This window comes from Phyllobates terribilis, unplaced genomic scaffold (genome assembly GCF_046119375.1).
Source record: "Phyllobates terribilis strain yellow unplaced genomic scaffold, ASM4611937v1 Scaffold_7__3_contigs__length_470593459, whole genome shotgun sequence".
Lineage (NCBI taxonomy): Eukaryota > Metazoa > Chordata > Amphibia > Anura > Dendrobatidae > Phyllobates > Phyllobates terribilis.
In genome coordinates, this window is record NW_027362767.1 from 194,900,894 (window position 1) to 194,918,469 (window position 17,576).

General features: G+C 46.3%; 1 protein-coding gene across 2 annotated transcripts in view; it reads right to left on the reverse strand.

Annotated features, from left to right (window-relative positions):
• LOC141153065 (uncharacterized) overlaps positions 1 to 17,576 on the reverse strand; it is a 204,495-nt gene that overhangs the window by 50,483 nt on the left and 136,436 nt on the right. For both annotated transcript variants that reach the window (XM_073637740.1, XM_073637739.1), the window contains 2 exons: positions 8,834 to 8,946; positions 2,090 to 2,170 (listed from right to left, as the gene is read on the reverse strand). In XM_073637740.1, the coding sequence (XP_073493841.1) occupies positions 2,090 to 2,170; positions 8,834 to 8,946 (194 nt within the window). The remainder of the gene's footprint in view (positions 1 to 2,089; positions 2,171 to 8,833; positions 8,947 to 17,576) is intronic.

Below are 17,576 nucleotides of genomic sequence, written 5' to 3' on the forward strand. Positions count from 1 at the left end.
AAGTCTCTTCTGCTTGTTGCCTGTCCTTAGCAGTGGTTTCCTAGCAGCTATTTTACCATGAAGGCCTGCTGCACAAAGTCTCCTTTTAACAGTTGTTGAAGAGATGTGTCAGCTGCTAGAACTCTGTGTGGCATTGACTTGGTCTCTAATCTGAGCTGCTGTTAACCTGCGATTTCTGAGGCTGGTGAATCGGATAAACTTATCCTCAGAAGCAGAGGTGACTCTTGGTCTTCCTTTCCTGGGGTGGTCCTCATGTGAGCCAGTTTCTTTGTAGCGCTTGATTGTTTTTGCAACTACACTTGGGGACACTTTCAAAGTTTGCCCAATTTTTCGGACTGACTGACCTTCATTTCTTAAAGTAATGATGGCCACTCGTTTTTCTTTACTTAGCTGCTTTTTTCTTGCCATAATACAAATTCTAGCAGTCTAGGACTATCAGCTGTATATCCATCTGACTTCTGCACAACACAACTGATGGTCCCAACCCCATTTATAAGGCAAGAAATCCCACTTATTAAACCTGACAGGGCACACCTGTGAAGTGAAGACCATTTCCGGTGACTACCTCTTGAAGCTCATCAAGAGAATGCCAAGAGTGTGCAAAGCAGTCATCAAAGCAAACGGAGGCTACTTTGAAGAACCTAGAATATAAGACATATTTTCAGTTGTTTCACACTTTTTTGTTAGGTATATAATTCCACATGTGTTAATTCATAGTTTTGATGCCTTCAGTGTGAATGTACAATTTTCATAGTCATGAAAATACAGAAAAATCTTTAAATGAGAAGGTGTCTCCAAACTTTTGGTCTGTATATATATATATATATATATATATATATATATATATATATATATATATGTTGTGGAATACCTATACTAACTAGAAACAAGCAAATCTCTCCCTAGCTCAGCAGCACCTCTCCCTACACTGTCTGATCCGGAGTGACTGTGACGAGCATGGCGGCGCCAGGTCTGATATAGACCTGATGACGCTGTGTGGCCAGCCAATCACTGTAAAGCCACAACCAACATGGCTACGGCATTACAGTGTGTGCCAGGCAATCCTTGCATGTTCATTGGCTCTGTAAAGAGCGCCAAATATGCAGGGAGGACACCTGAGCTCCCGCCGAGCAACCAGGAAATACTCGCCGAGCTTGTGGAGCACAGTGATGCTCGGACGAGTACTGAGTTGTAGCGAGCGCGTTCGCTTATCGCTATTAATGATCAGTATGGCAATATTATCACCACTGTATATCTTGGGATATTTGGCTGTTATATTACAATATTGTTAAATCTTAAAGCACCGCTCCAGCATTTTTTTTTATTGCACCGCTGGAGTGGTGCTTAAAATGTCATTCTCCTGCCCCCATCGCATACTCACTTTCCACTGCCTTTATCCTTTTCCAGCATTGCTCCCATCATTCTCTGACAAAAAAGTGACCTGCAGGCAGCTCCAGTTTTGCGCGAAGGTCCCTTTTCAGTCCATCTCTATTAGAGCCTTGGTCTGGCCTCAATCTGGCTCTTATAGATTTACATTGAGTTCTTGTGATGTTACTTCTGACCAGTCAGAAGTTACGGGCACAAGATGGCGCCGCGGGATCCAAGCAGCGGAGATAAAAGATAAAGCTACCGGATGGTGAGTATAAGAACGGCGGCAGGGGTCTTACATTTAAAGCACCACTGAAAAAAAAATATTATTGGAAATATAGGCAGTATATATTCCTACCGGCAGGATACCATAAGTAACAGACACCCCAATCTAGGGAAGGAAGCGGGGGAAGCATGCGCCTGTGTGGCTTCAAATGCCAGGGCTGAATTTTAGTCCCACTCTATCCCTGCCTCCTTCTATAGACATTCAGGGACAGCCGGAGGAGTCATTTGATCCCTCTCAGAAGACAGATTTGTAGACATTTTTGAGCAGTTTTTGAAAGTGAATAATCAGTGTAGGGGAAATAAAATGAGTAATTTGTGTTAGAGTTTCTTATCGTTGCTTTTACTGTGGATTTATAAAACTGAATGAAAAGTGCAGTTACTATTTAAGAAGTTACTATGTAAGAATGGTGGAGGATGTTGTAAAGAATTACTTTACCTTTCTTAGCAATTTTGTGAATATTTGACCTGGATGAAAATGTGTTTCATTTGCCAAAGATCGAACAGCAATAGGCCCAACCTGTAAAAGTAAAAATCATTAAAGCTAAATGCTAAAATCTTGTTTCAATATTAATTAGACAACGTTTTTTCATTTCTTAACCCTGCATCTGGCGCAAGTGGCCTGACTGACACAACTGGGCTGACTGGTGCAACTGGGCTGGATGGCACAACTGTGCTGACTGGCGCAACTGGGATGACTGGCACAACTGGGCTGACTGGTGCAACTGGGCTGAATGGCACAACTGGCCTGACTGGCGCAACTGGGATGACTGGCACAACTTGCCTGACTGGCACAACTGGGCTGAATGGCACAACTGGGCTGAATGGCACAACTGGCCTGACTGGCACAACTGTGCTGACTGGCACAACTGGCCTGAATGGCACAACTGGCCTGACTGGCACAACTGTGCTGACTGGCACAACTGGGATGACTGGCACAACTGGGCTGACTGGTGCAACTGGGCTGAATGGCACAACTGTGCTGACTGGCACAACTGGCCTGACTGGCACAACTGGGATGACTGGCGCAACTGGGCTGACTGGTGCAACTGGGCTGAATGGCACAACTGGGCTGACTGGTGCAACTGGGCTGAATGGCACAACTGTGCTGACTGGCACAACTGGCCTGACTGGCGCAACTGGGATGACTGGCACAACTGGGCTGACTGGCACAACTGGCCTGACTGGCGCAACTGGGATGACTGGCACAACTGGCCTGACTTGCACAACTGGCCTGACTGGCACAACTGTGCTGACTGGCACAACTGGCCTGACTGGCACAACTGTGCTGACTGGCGCAACTGGGCTGAATGGCACAACTGGGCTGACTGGCGCAAATGGGCTGAATGGCACAACTGTGCTGACTGGCGCAACCGGCCTGACTGGCACAACTGTGCTGACTGGCGCAACTGGGCTGAATGGCACAACTGTGCTGACTGGCGCAACTGGCCTGACTGGCACAACTGTGCTGACTGGCGCAACTGGGCTGACTGGCACAACTCACACGTTTTTGTTTCCCCCTCCTCTCCAAGGCGGCAGAGGACCCCGCCCCTCCCAGTACCTTCCTATCTTTAGGTGCTGCTACAATCCCCCCCACAGTTTTACCGCCGTCCTTGCGGAGAGCAGGTGTGACCTCCACGACCTCTCAGGCTCATTGCACCCGAAGGTTCTCACTTTCTGCTGGTTTTTCATTACAATTGTTTATTTATTTTTTTTTATGAATGAATAATGCAAAGTTTGTGGATGTTTCTTAAAAATAAGATGGTTTTCTTAGAAATGGCTTCTCAGGCACATTGTGTCCGAACATGTAATAGTAATCTCTGATTTGATTTGATAATATGATAATATGATCTGATAACCTTGCTTTTCTCTCTGCCTTACAATTACGTTTTTTACCTAATTTTGTTGCTTAATAATAGTTATGTCCTGAAGAAATGGACATTATTTGCGAAATTTAGGTGCTTCTTGTTTTATTACTTTTATGGTTATTAAATGAGTTTTTTTGCATCTGATTTCGTATGCGCTCTTTTAATCCATCCCTATGAAGGTCGCTGATTACTTTTAGAGCTTTGAAATAACTAGATATTATAGGCGATTTTCTAACCTGTGCCTGTCAGGCGCATTGCACCCAAACTTTGGTGCATTATAGATGATATCAACTGTACATAGTTAAATACATTTATATAATCATTTATAAAGATTATTAATACACGGAGTAGATGGCTTAAACTGGCTAATTCCTCAAAAAAGCAAGATAATTCAGACCTCAAATATCTTCCTTTAGGAAAGTATGCTCACGGATATATTTGATCTCAAGTGATCCCTCCTCTTAAATCCGTGGTAATATCATTAGATCTATGACCCTCGCCATTAAATGAGCCTTGATAAAAGAGTTATTTCCTACCTATCTTGTCCCCCTTGGCGCAGGCGCCAATATCCTTCCTATTCTTCCTAGACCCTAACTATTCAGATCCTTACAACCCATTTACAACATCACTCATTTCTTTTCTAATAAAATAGCTATGACAGACTCATGGCCGACGGAGGCCTCTATCCACCTTTCTAACTTTCTACAAACAAAATCATGCAATCCATATTTCATCCCCAATTAAATCAAAATTCCCTACTACTGAAAATTCCCTATTAAAAGGATCTGAAAAATTTAGGCTATGTGCGCACGTTTAGGATTTGAATGCAGAAATTTCTGCAGGCGTTTCTGCATCTCTTGGCAGGAAAAATGCTGCAGAAAAAAAAAACGTGCGTTTTGCTGCGATTTTGACATGTTTTTTAATGCATTTTTAATGCGTTTTTTTACATCAATGAATGCTTTTTGGAACTTAATAAAATTATTTGAAAAAAGAAACACTTCTTTAACCCTTGGATTACCATCAAACCTGGGGTGAGTATATTGGTTAATTTAAATGATTAAAGAATGTGTCTGTAGTATTTCAAATAAAGTGTTTGATCTGTGTCTTTGTGTTTATTTAACTCTTTACTTTACTTTAATTAGGTGTAGTAATGAAAGGGTCTGATTGACACCTTGTCAACACTACACAAAAGGGCTAGGTGTCAGCTAATCCCATAAACCCAATCTTCATTAGCATTTCCATTCATGTAATTTCTGGGGCAGCTGAGAGCTGCTAATTTTAGCCTAGGAAGGTGCCATTGGGTAAACATATTCCCTGGCCATTAATAATAGCTTACAGCTGTTTTGTTAGCCAATACATCCCCACGATCAGTAACAAGCAGCGCTTTGGACGCAGTGTATTTTTGCTGTGTCCAGAACGCTGTGTTCTAATGCCGTACTTGGGTTGTCAATACATTCAGATCCACCGCATATAATGACACTTCAATCGATCAAAATCTCCAGCGGTGACTAGCATGTCTGCTACAGAAATTGACATGCTGCGGGTGAGTTTGGGTACATGAACACTATCTTGAGCCGCTGCAAATTTGAAGCTGTGTGTTTATGCAGCTAGATGTTACAACATAGTAGATGGGATCTCTATAAATCTCATGTCCACTATGCGTGCATCTGAGGCTGCGGATCATCCACACTGACATGTGGCACATCTTTCAGGACTGCAGCATGTCAAATTCTCTTGCGGAGTCACTAGTCTCCACAACAGAAAATTCACCACTAGAATGTACTGAATGCGGTAAATCTGCATGGTTCAGTGAACACATACAGATTTACCTGCGTTCAATAGAACGCAGCATTTTGGACGCAGCAAAAATATGATGTGTCCAAAGCGCTGTTATGTCCGAATCGTGGGCACATAGTCTAAAATAAAAAAAAATGGCTGGGGCTCCCGCGTCATTTTTATAACCAGCAGAGGGAAAGCCGACCGTTGGGAGCTTATATTAGTAGCCAGCCAAAAATGTTCCCTGGCTATTAATAACAGCCCACAGCTCTTTGCTTGAACTTTACTGGCTAGATTACAGGGGGACCCCAGAAAAAAATTGACATAGGGTCCTTCTATAAAATCTAACTAGCAAAGGCCAAACCAACAGCTGCGGGCTAATATTAATAGCCAGGGAATGGGCCGTGGATCTTGGCCCCCTCCATGGATAATAATATCACCCCTCAGCAGTCCCAGAAATGGCGCATCCATAAAATGCGCCAAATCTGGAGCTTAGCCTCCGCTCTTCCCACTGCCGTGTAGCGGTGGCGAGTGGGGTAATGGGGTTGGGGTTGGGGCTGATATGAAGCCCAGGTTAGTAATGGAGGGCATCTATAAGAAGCTCCCATTACTAACCCCGTAGTAAAGTTTGACGCTTTTTCAATAAAAGACATGGCCAGAAGCAAGTATCTTATTGAAGTAAAATGACACACTGTTTTAATATTTTTTTATTTTTCTGCCAATTCCCGACGCCCTCATCTTCTGAAAATAAATAAAAAAAAAACAAAAACATATCCCTCACCTGTCCACCGTCATGACATAATCCATATTGTCCCTCGGCGATCCACTGATGTGACTCCTGTAGAAGACAACACTATACACTGACAGGAGTGTAATAACTCCTGTCAATGTACATTGCTCTGCTGCAGGCTGAGGTCATGTGAGTTCATCAGCTGAAGATCAGCTGATCAGCTCTGGTGACCTCATACTGCATCACGCTCCTGTGAGTGTACCGCCGGCCACTGGGTGATCAGGATGCCGGAGGACATCGGGAGGATGGCGGGGGGACGCCGGGCAGGTGAGAATAGTGTTTAATTTTAATAGAGATATTTTTACTTTTTTTTTTTTAACACACACAGTGCGCATGCGCATGCTCGGCTGAGGAGACTACTTCTCCCCTCAGCCGCGCAACTCTCGCTGTTATCAGTTGTCTTCCCCAGCCGACCGGGGTACCATTCCATGTGCATTTTCACAGTGTATTTGACCCACTGACTAGGCAAATACGCAGCAAATCCTCAAATATATTTATACCTGTGGGTTTGCTGCGGTTCAATTAAAGTCAATGGGCGGCAAACGCTGCAGAAACGCAATCTCAATCCTGAGCGGAAATTTCCGCATCATGTGCACAGCACATCAGGATTGCCATTGCATTAGCAGATGGATTACCTAGTGTTTTTAGTGCATTTCTGCACAGAAAAAGCACCACGAAAATACATCAAAAACGCTCAGTGTGCACTTAACCTTATAACCATCTGGTTACATCGCTATCCTCCCATCAACCAACCTTTATATATTCCTGGGAATAAGAACTAAATTCTGCCTTCTCTAAAGCTGAAGTTGATTCTTATTCAACTCACATGGTTTTTCCAGATGTACACTCTTGCAAGAAACCTTAGGGTATGTGCAGACTATCCGGGGCCGGCTGCAGCCCTGAGGCTGCGGAGAAGCCGCCTCCGGCTTCCGCTCATTATGCAAATGAGCACAGGCTCCTTTTTTTTTTTCTCACATGCAGACTTTCCCCATAGAGATTAGGTCTATGGGGAAAGCCTGCATGCGGACCCGCCGGAGAAATTGACATGCTGCGGTCTGGAAAGACGCACCGCATGTCAATTTCCGCGGGTGTGCTGCAGACGCATAGTGGGCATGGGATCGTGATCGTGTGCACATACCCTTCCTGTCATGCCCAGCAAAAGACGTCAAGCTCAAAAATCATGATATGTTATTCTACTAATAGGGGTCACCAAACATCTAATCCCCCTTCACTAGAAGCAGAAAACACCACCTACCCATACAGAATGGAAGATCAAGGTCAATTCGATTTGACATCTCGAGGAACTCACCAGTTGGGAAACCCATACTCATTCCCAATTCCTTAAAGTTTGGAAAGGGTGAGCATCCATAATATCTACTTAAACAAAATAATAATTCACCCCCCAGAAACCAACGCTCATGTCCACCTACCCTCCCTTACACCCCTCTGTCCACTTTACATTCCAAAGATCCACACTCCCATTCAGTGGACAATCTTATATGGAGCTGACACCTTATCTAGTTACCTAATGGCAGGATTTTACGGTATATTAGATAGGAGTGCTAGTATATATGTCATTATCCTTGACATATATATATATATATATATATATATATATATATATATATATATATATATATATATATTGTAGCGTCGGCGTCCCTGCCTCCTGCTAGGCAGGGACGCCGTTCCCCTCACCTCTCCGCTCCGTGCCCGGCGTCTTCCTCCCGCTCTGCTGGCAGCGCGCGCACCTTCCCGGCCACTGTGCTTAGGGCGTGCGCGCTCCCCCTCTCTTAAAGGGGCCGCGCGCGCCGTCCTAAGGAGTCCCCGGCCAATGGTCGGAGGACCTCACCATATATAAGGCACCTCCTCCAAAATGGAGGTGCCCGAGCAATGTTGTGGCATAGCCTATTACTCTGCTTCAGCCCTCAGGTCCCGTTACCAGTTACCTGCCAGATTCCTGCTTGATAGCTGCCTGATACTTGTCTATTTGCTTTCATTCCTGCGGTCCGACAGTCTGCCTACCAGCCCTGCCAGTCTGTCTATGGATCTGTCTGCCCGCTCACCTGGGAGCGCTCACCTGCTACGTGCCTGCTAGCCTACCTGGAGGCTCTGCCGTCACGTGCTGTGATCACCTGCCTGTCCAGAGACTCTTGCCCGCTCACCTGGGAGCGCTCACCTGCTACGTGCCTGCTAGCCTACCTGGAGGCTCTGCCGTCACGTGCTGTGACCACCTGCCTGTCCAGAGACTCTTGCCCGCTCACCTGGGAGCGTCCACCTGCTACCTGCCTGCTAGCCTACCTGGAGGCTCTGCCGTCACTTGCCGTGACCACTCGCCTATCAAGAGACTGTCCCCGTCACTTGCCGTGACCTCCTGCCCTTCTACCCAGAGACTGTCCCCGTCACTAGCCGTGACTACCTGCCCGCCTACCCTGGGAGCCAGCCGCTTCCTTACAAGGACTTCCCCTTTGTATAGTTGCTCAGAGGTTCCACCTCCGAGACCCGTTACATATATATAATTGTATTGCTCCCATCTTGTGCGCCTCCTTCCTCACAGTTTACCCCCCACACATGTGCTTGTCTCCCATTTTCCTCCATCCTGTATGTACATTTTATTAAATGAACTTTGTAATTTTTGGAATATTACTCTGGACTGTCAATCGTCGTCTTCTTGCTTCTTTACTTTTACAACGTCTGTGATACTTTCACATTTCTCCATAAATAAGTGGAAACTCTGTGCAATACTCACTCGATCAATGATTTGAGTAGTAACTTCATAGTCCGATATATATATAGTCACATTTCTTGAAGAACCTGATAGTGAGGAAGAGGTTGCCAGCTGAAATCCATCTAACCAGTCTCCTAACGGACAAACAATAAGAATATACTTATGTGAGCATACATCTTAAGCAACAAGACACTGATTACAGATATGTCTCTGGCATTGAATGCTGGAAGGTTTGAGCTGGTGTGGAAAGGATTATTATTGAGTGGCATCAAAGTCAAGGTGTCCTCGTTAGTGATGGGCGAGCACTAAAATGCTCGGGTACTCGATGCTCGGGTCAAGCACATTGGAATACTCGGGTGCTCGACCCGAGCAACGAGCCCAATGTAAGTCTATGGGAAACTCGAGCATTTTTCAGGCGGCTCCTCACGGCGGTCAATAGAAAGCCTAAAAAGTGCCAAAATCGACGGGAACAGTGCTTAAATGACATGGGAACAGCATGGGGAAGACCCCTGGGAGCATTTCTGACTCCCAGGTCACTGCTGTCAACAACGTTGTCAGGGTATTACGCCACTTTTACGGACTCACAATAAAACATACAAAAACGAAACCAAAATGGATTTTCCTTTGAAATATGTTAAGGAACATCCTTTCCAGGGTAATGACTTGTATATAAGGCAAAATAAATGACCAAAAACAAAAATACTCCTCCACACCTTGGTCTATATGTTCACACGTAGCGTTTTTGATGCGTTTTTGCACTTTTGCATTGCTTTCAACCAAGACAAATGCATTCACCGGGAAATGTAATTTTAACATTTTACAACCTTATCTGGCCATGTGGTGTGTGAGATATCATCAGACACATCCTGTTTCATTTATGAAGGAGGGACTCTGAAAGTCACAAAGCCTATTTTTATAGGGCCATCAGGCGGCCTTTACTATTCTTAAAGGGCCAGCAGTCGGCCCTCGCTATTCTTAGAGAGCCATCAGCTGGCTATGCTTTGTTGTTGCCATTACTAAAGAGTGGGTCTCCTATACTGTTATTGCACATGCAGTGAGCAGCAGGGCTGCCCAAAATTAGGACGCACCGCAATACCCCATTGAAAATTTGGATGCACCCCAATACCGCTTTGAAGACACTTAGAGGAGGGCCTCCTGAAAACAATGTTCCCATTATTAGGAAGTGGGTCTCCCATAGTGTTGGCCTATGCAGTGAATGCAAGGGTTGCCAAAAATTGGGAGGCACTCCAATGCCCCTTGGGAGAGACGTGGAGGAGGGCCTCATAAAAAAATGTTCCCATTAGAACGGAGCGGGCCTCCTATACTTGTAATCCCCATGCACTAAGTGTATGGGCTGACAAACATTTACCCCTGGGGGGTATACATGAACATACTGTTTAAAAAATATTTTTTTACGGGTATCATAAACACCCTTTAAAAAAATTATGTGGGTGTTGCATCATGGACCACGGTCACCCTGGTGATATGGTGGTGGAGGTTAAGGATGAGAAGAAAAAGGAGGACAAGAGCAAATGGCCAAATTCAGGAAGCGTATATGTAGCGCCCCGAGGGCTTGGCCGCTACAGGGGTATTGCACCTCTGCCAGAGGTGTGATATTCCACTCCCAGGTAAGGATGGAGTATGGACCAGGGCTCAGTTAGCTGCATGCAGCACACACACCCCATTTCCCAGGGACAGCTCAACGGTGCTCCCACTAGACAGAAGTGCAGGCACGACCGACCATGTCCCTGCTGGAGTGGGGAGGGAGGGGTGGAATACCCAGTGCTGTAGGGGCAGATAGGGGTTGGTTCCTGAGTGTAGGAAGGAGCCCATTGGTTGCTGGTCACCTGGGCTCATGGCTAGAGGGAGGTATAAAAGGTGGGCACCATCTTAGATCTAGGTTCGTTCAGCCAGAGGAGAAGACAGGGAGTAGGGACTCTGTAGGAGCTCTACTCCAGAAGGGCCTAGTGAGAGGCCGAGGAGGAGGTGAAGGGGAGCTGAGATTCTAGCTCATCTCAGCTCCAAGAGAAAGGAACAGAAAGGAACAGAACAGGAAAGAAAGAGAAGAAGAGACAGAGAAACAGAAGGGCTCAGGAACAAGAAGGTGGAAGGGACCCTAAGAACCCACGAGAATCCAGGGTGCAGGGTCAGGCAAATTAAGGGTACCGGATCCCAAGTTGGTGGAGGAGAAACAACCCTCAGCCAAAGACCGGTCGTCGTGATCATATATTGGTGCGACACCTCATCAAACCTGCTAGGAAGGCACCATATAGGACAGCGGAGGACGGGGCCCACGTTTAACCGCACAGGTCCGCGGCAGCTGGACAAAAGTGGGTCACTGGTGAGGCAGGCCAGAGAAAGGATAAAAGGGGGTCCTGTGCCATGCTCCTGAACTGCCTGGGAGTTGACCGAGCCCCACACCTGGTGGACGCAGCACAGCTCGGGCAGTCATTGCCAGCTGAAGTGACTTGGATATTAACCGTGAGTAAAGACGCTGGACTGCAGTACGTTGTCTGTGTGCTTTTTTGCTCCTCCGGCACTACCGGTACTGGGACTCTCACTACCATCACTCCCAGCATCAACTACACTGCGCTGGGGCTGCACTCTTCCCGTGGGGAGTCACATCACCTCAGCTGCACCCATCATCAGCCCCAGCGGACTGCCTTGCAGCGGCGGTTCCTAATAACCGCAATCCACGGGTGGCGTAGTCGGACATTATCTAAAGCACGTAGCAGACTACCATTGGCCTGACCACCCTGGGCCGCGGGACCGGGCCGCCACCACTACTACCCCCAACGTCTCCCTATCGCCCGGTTCCGCGTGCCCCACGGCCCAGGGGGCGAGTCATATACCCATGTGTGGGTATGAAGAGGTGCATGGGAATACACCTCCCAAAAAAAGACACTGGATTTGAGTTTATGTTACGCTGCTATCATTCGGTGTTGTTGAGAAGTCTGGCTCAATCCAGCCCTTGTTCATTTTTATAAGAGTCAGCTTGTCAGCATTTTCAGTTGACAGGTGGATGCGCTTATCAGTTATAATTCCATCAGCGGCACCAAAAACCCGCTGTGATAAAACGCTAGCGGCAGAGCAGGCCAGGACCTCCAACGCGTAGAGAGCCATTTCATTCCACGTATCCAGCTTGGATACCCAATAATTATAAGGCACAGAGGAATCACGGAGGAAGTTGGTACGGTCGGCAAGATACTCCCTCAGCATCGTCCCAAACTTTGCACTCTTTGTGAGAGTACCCCGTGCCTCCGGGCCTGCGCACTGGGAGGGGCTAAGAAAACTGTTCCAAAACTTGGACAGTGTTCCCCTGCCTCTGCTGGATTGGAGTTGTGTTTCTCTTGGCTGTACTCCTTGGTTGTCCAGCGAAGTGTGCCCTTTTCAGATGGGAATTTTTTTAACAGTACTGCCCCATTTTTGTAGACCTGTCCGCCTCAGGAATAAGAGATATAAAGTATTCCTTGTAGCTTGGATCTAGAAGTGTCACCAACCAGTAATGACTGTCACACAAAATTTGGAGAACGTGAGGGTCACAGGAAAGGCAGCGTACCATTAACATGTGTGCCAGACTACTAACAGGCAAGACTTCTGTGTCCTCTCTAAGAGGATGACTGACCATGCTCTCATCCTCCTCTTCCCTGTCCTCAGGCCATCCACGCTGAACAGACGGTATGACAGTTGTGCAGGTAGTACCATCTATAGCGCATGAAACTAGCTCCTGTTCTTTCTGCTCCTCCTCCTCCTCTTCCTCATTGTCACCCAATCCACGTTGGGATGAGATGAGGCTTGGCTGTGTGTAATCACTCTGTATGGTTCCTTGCTCCATCTCATCGTGCTCCGCCTGCAATGCATCCTCTTTGATTGTGAGCAGAGAGCATTTCAGAAGACAGAGAAGCGGGATGGTGATGCTAATTATGGTGTCATCGCCGCTCACCATCTTGGTGGAGTCCTCAAAGTTTTGAAGGATGGTACAGATGTCTGACATCCATGTCCACTCCTCAAGTCTTATGTGTGGAGTCTGAAATGAATACCGACGGCCCTGTTGATGCTGGTAGTCAACAACTGTCCTCTTCTGCTCACAAATACTTCCCAACATCTGCAGTGTATAGTTCTAATGCGTGGGGACATCACAAACCAGTCGGTGAGCCTGAAGCTGCAAACGCTGCTGAAGCACGGCAAGGGCGGCGGAATCCGTAGCTGACTTTCTAAAATGGGCACACAGACGGCCTACTTTGACAAGCAGATCCGGCAGATCTGGGTAAGTTTTGAGAAACCGCTGAACCATGAGGTTAAGCACATGGGCCATGCATTGTACATGTGTGAGTTCGTCTCGCCTCAGAGTCGCCACCAGGTTCTGGCCATTGTCACACACTACCATGCCTGGCTGTAGGTTCAGCGGTGTCACCCACAGATCTGCCTGCTCTTTCAGAGCTGTCCACAAAGCTTCAGCATTGTGCTGTTTGTCACCTAAGCATATTAGCTTTAGCACAGCCTGTTGCTGCTTGGCCGAGGCAGTGCTGCAGTGCTTCCAGCTTGTGAGTGATGTTGTCATTTCGGAGATGGAGGTTGAAGAGGAGGTGGAGGCTGAGGAGGATGAGGTGCAGGAGCTGTAGATGTGGGGACAACCCTGATTGACCCAGGGCCTGCAATCCTCGCCATCGGGAGGACTTGTTCCGTCCCAAGGTCCGACTGGTGCCCGGCTTCCACTATGTTAACCCAGTGTGCCATCAGTGAGACATATCGTCCCTGCCCACAAGCACTTGTCCACGTGTCGGTGGCTAGGTGTACTTTCCAAGTAACTGCATTGTTGAGGGCACGGCTAATGTTGTGGGACACGTGCTTGTGTAATGCTGTGATGGCACACCAGGAAAAATAGTGGCGGCTGGGGACCGAGTATCGAGGGATGGCCGCCGCCATCAGGTTGCGGAAAGATTCCGTCTCCTCAAGCCTAAAAGGCAACATTTCGAGCGCAAGCAGTCGCGAAATGAGGGAATTTAGTAGTGTGGCCTGTGGGGCGTTGGCTGCATGTTTGCGCTTGCGTTCCAAGGTCTGGGGTATGGTGAGAGGAAAGAGGATCAGGGTGAGGAATATTCGGTCCAGACTCACGGCTACTGGGACTTGACCGTGTGGAAGACAGGTTGGTGGTGGCTAAGTGACTGGAAGCATTATCTGCTATCCAGCCAACAACCTTTTCACACTGCTCTGTGTTGAATAGTGATGTACTGCGGTCCCCTATTAATTGGGACAGGAAGATCGAGCGAGAAGATGTGGGTGTTTGTTGTGGCACAATTTCACCATCACGTCCAGTTCCCCGTCCCTTGCCACATGCCTTGCCCATTACATCGCTCACTACAAATGGCTGAATTTGGAGTGTACTTATATGTGATCCGTGTGACGGACAAACCACAGTTTTAAATAGCTGGCCTGTAGGTAACTATTTTTAACAGTGGCGACCTCGTGTCAATAAGTTCACTGACACTGCAACAAAATTTCAATGGAGGCCAGAAATGGCAGTATTTTCAGCGCAATTATATGTGATCCGTGTGACGGACAAACCACAGTTTTAAATGGCTGGATTTTTAGCGCTGTACTATGGGAAGGATCTGGCTGTATTCTGCAGTGCCAACAAGCAAATGGCGCAGAAAAATGGTGTTCTCTGGATTGCTTTTTAAGCCAATAATGAGCATTAAGCTAATAAAAAAATCATTCCTGGCCCCTGAGAGTTGGGACTATTTCTACAAATATCTGTAAAAGCACCAGCAGACAGAACTGGAATGGACCCTCTTGCTATGTGCACTGCAGTCTGCTATATACACTGCCTGCCTGATATCTCTGCAGATGGATTAGTCCTCAGAAGGACTGTTTGTTGAGATGGATATGTGTCTCTAATATAGTTTGGTATGCCTACACTAACTAGAAACAAGCAAATCTCTCCCTAGCTCAGCAGCACCTCTCCCTACACTGTCTGATTCCGGAGTGACTGTGACGAGCATGGCGGTGCCAGGTCTGATATAGACCTGATGACACTGTGCGGCCAGCCAATCACTGTAATGCCACAACCAACATGGCTACGGCATTACAGTGAGTGGCAGGCAATTCCTGCATGTTCATTGGCTCTCTAAAGAACGCCAAACCTGCAGGGAGGGGACTCGAGCAACCTGGAAATACTCAGCGAGCTCCAAGCGTCTCGAGCAGTGAGATACTCAGACGAGCAGTAGCGAGCATGCTCGCTCATCACTAGTCCTAGTGGAATAGAGATCAACATGACCCTGATTTGCACGACAGCGGACATAATAAAGGCCACAATTGCCTGAAAAAGTAATTCTAAGCATTGGACAACCTCCTTAATTCTAGCAACATTACTTGGAGAATCAGTTACTTAAAATGGTTGTAAAAGTGAGGTTTGGTTTAGCGCAAGAGTTCTGCTTCCCTGTGAGCTAATTCCAACAAAATATGGTGTATTCCACAAGACACAGGCAAGTATTCTGATCAACTGATCATTCGGTAAGAGTCAGCGCTCTGTGCCGATTCATTTGTGGATGATCTTAAAGGCCAATAACACCAAAATGTATTCCTACATCCCTAGATTATGCGTTTTTTTCAGTATAGATTTGTCCCATAACCTGAAGGGTTTCCTGATGCCAGAAAAGTGAATGAGAATCCTGTAGTTTCATGCTCACACAGTTTACAGTATTTGTGACTTGCAGATTTGGTGCAGATATAAATCTACAGCGTCATTTCTTTCAGCGTTTTTGCTTTAGATTTCACCCATACTAATGAGCGGGGAAAAATCTGTACCAAAAACACAAGAAAAAAATGCAAGGAAAATGCAGCAAAACACAGCAAAAATGTGCATTTTTGCTGCTGCATTGTTGCTGCTGAGATGCACCAAATACTTAATGTGTGCACAAACCATTAAACTGCAACTGTCATTTCAGGAGAACTTCAGGCAGAATGTCTGTGTCTGCTTCTAGCTTCACCTCCAATTTCCATGGAATCTTATGAGCACCAACTGTCATCTCCTATTGCAGAAATGTGAACATTTGTCTTCAATGAATGCAGATGTTACAGATTTTATCAATGAATTGAGAGTGAAAGATCAATTCAGGAGAATAAAGAAGCAGATTTCTCTGTAAGATATATTACAAAGTTGCTACTTTCATGCGTACTATTCATATACAAAAAAATCAAAACCATAGTTACTCTTTAAGGCACATTTATCTTGTAAATATCTATGCTATCACATTACTATCAATGACCGCCATTTATCACATATCCTTGACGAAGCAACACAAAGCTACCACACAATTTAGCTTTATATATCTGGTAACAAACAAACAAAACCTAAATCCCACTGTATGATGACTAAATAATAGTGATGAGCGAATGCGCTCGCCACTACTCGGAACTCACCCGAGCATCACGGTGCTCGACAAGCTCGGTGCTCGGTGAGTATTTCCGGGTTACTCTTGCGGGAGCTCGGGTCTCCGCCCTGCATGTTTGGCGCTCTTTATAGAGCCAATGAACATGCAGGGATTGCCTGCCACTCACTGTAATGCCGCAGCCATGTTAGTTGTGGCATTACAGTGATTGGCTGGCCACACAGCGTCATCAGGTCTATATCAGACCAGGCGCCGCCATGCTCATCACAGTGTACCACGGAATAAGGCAGCGTTGGGAGAGCTGCCGAGCTAGGGAGAGATTTGCTTCTTCATTGTTAGAATAGGTATTCCACAGCATATATGTATATATATTCATCTGAACTAACAGTCCTTCTGAGGACTAATCCAGCTGCATATATTCAGTGGTGATAGCAGGAGTTAGGCAGGCAGGCAGTGTATGTGGCAGACTTCAGTGCATATAGTGCAAGAGGGTCCATTGAACTTTCTGTCTGCTGCAGCTGCTATTACAGATATGTGTAAACATAGTCCCAGATATCAGGGGCCAGGGCTTTTTTTTATATTAATCCTGATTATTTGCTTAAAAAGCAATCCAGAGTACACAATTTTTCTGCTCTATTTGCTTGTTAGCATTGCAGAATACAGCCAGATATTTTCCATATCACAGCAATAAAAATCCAAAAATTTGAAATGAACGTGGAAAATATTGACCTCCATTTCCATTTTGTTGCAGTGTGTCAGTGAAGCTATTCATACTAGATGTCTGTGAAGAATAGTATTAGTAAATTACAGGCCTGCAATTTAAAAACGTGGTTTTCTGTCAGAAGTATCACATATAACTGCGTTTCAAATCCAGCCATTCGTACTGAATGTGGAAAATATTGTCCTCCATTTAAAATGGGCAAGGGATGGGGAAGTGGACATGATGGTGATGATGATGCATGCAGAGGCCGTGGCCGTGGGCAAGCAGAAATTGTGCCACAACAAACACCCACATCTTGTCGCTCCACCTTCCTGTCCCAATTACTAGGAGACCGCAGAACACCACTATTGAAGCCAGAGCAGTGTGAAAAGGTTGTTGGTTGGATAGCAGATAATGCTTCCAGTCACTTAGCCACCACCACCCTGTCTTTCACACGGTCAAGTTTCAGTAGCCGTGAGTCTGGACCGTATGTTTCTCAACCTGATCCTTCTACCTCCCACCATGCCGAGTTCCCAGAGACAACTGATCCCTCACTTGGACACTCAGAAGAGCTGTTCACTTTTCCATTTATAGATTGGGGCCTCTTGTCTGGCCAGCTTCAAGCGAGTCAAGAGGAGAACGCGTGTAACGATGCCCAAATATTTGAGCAGCC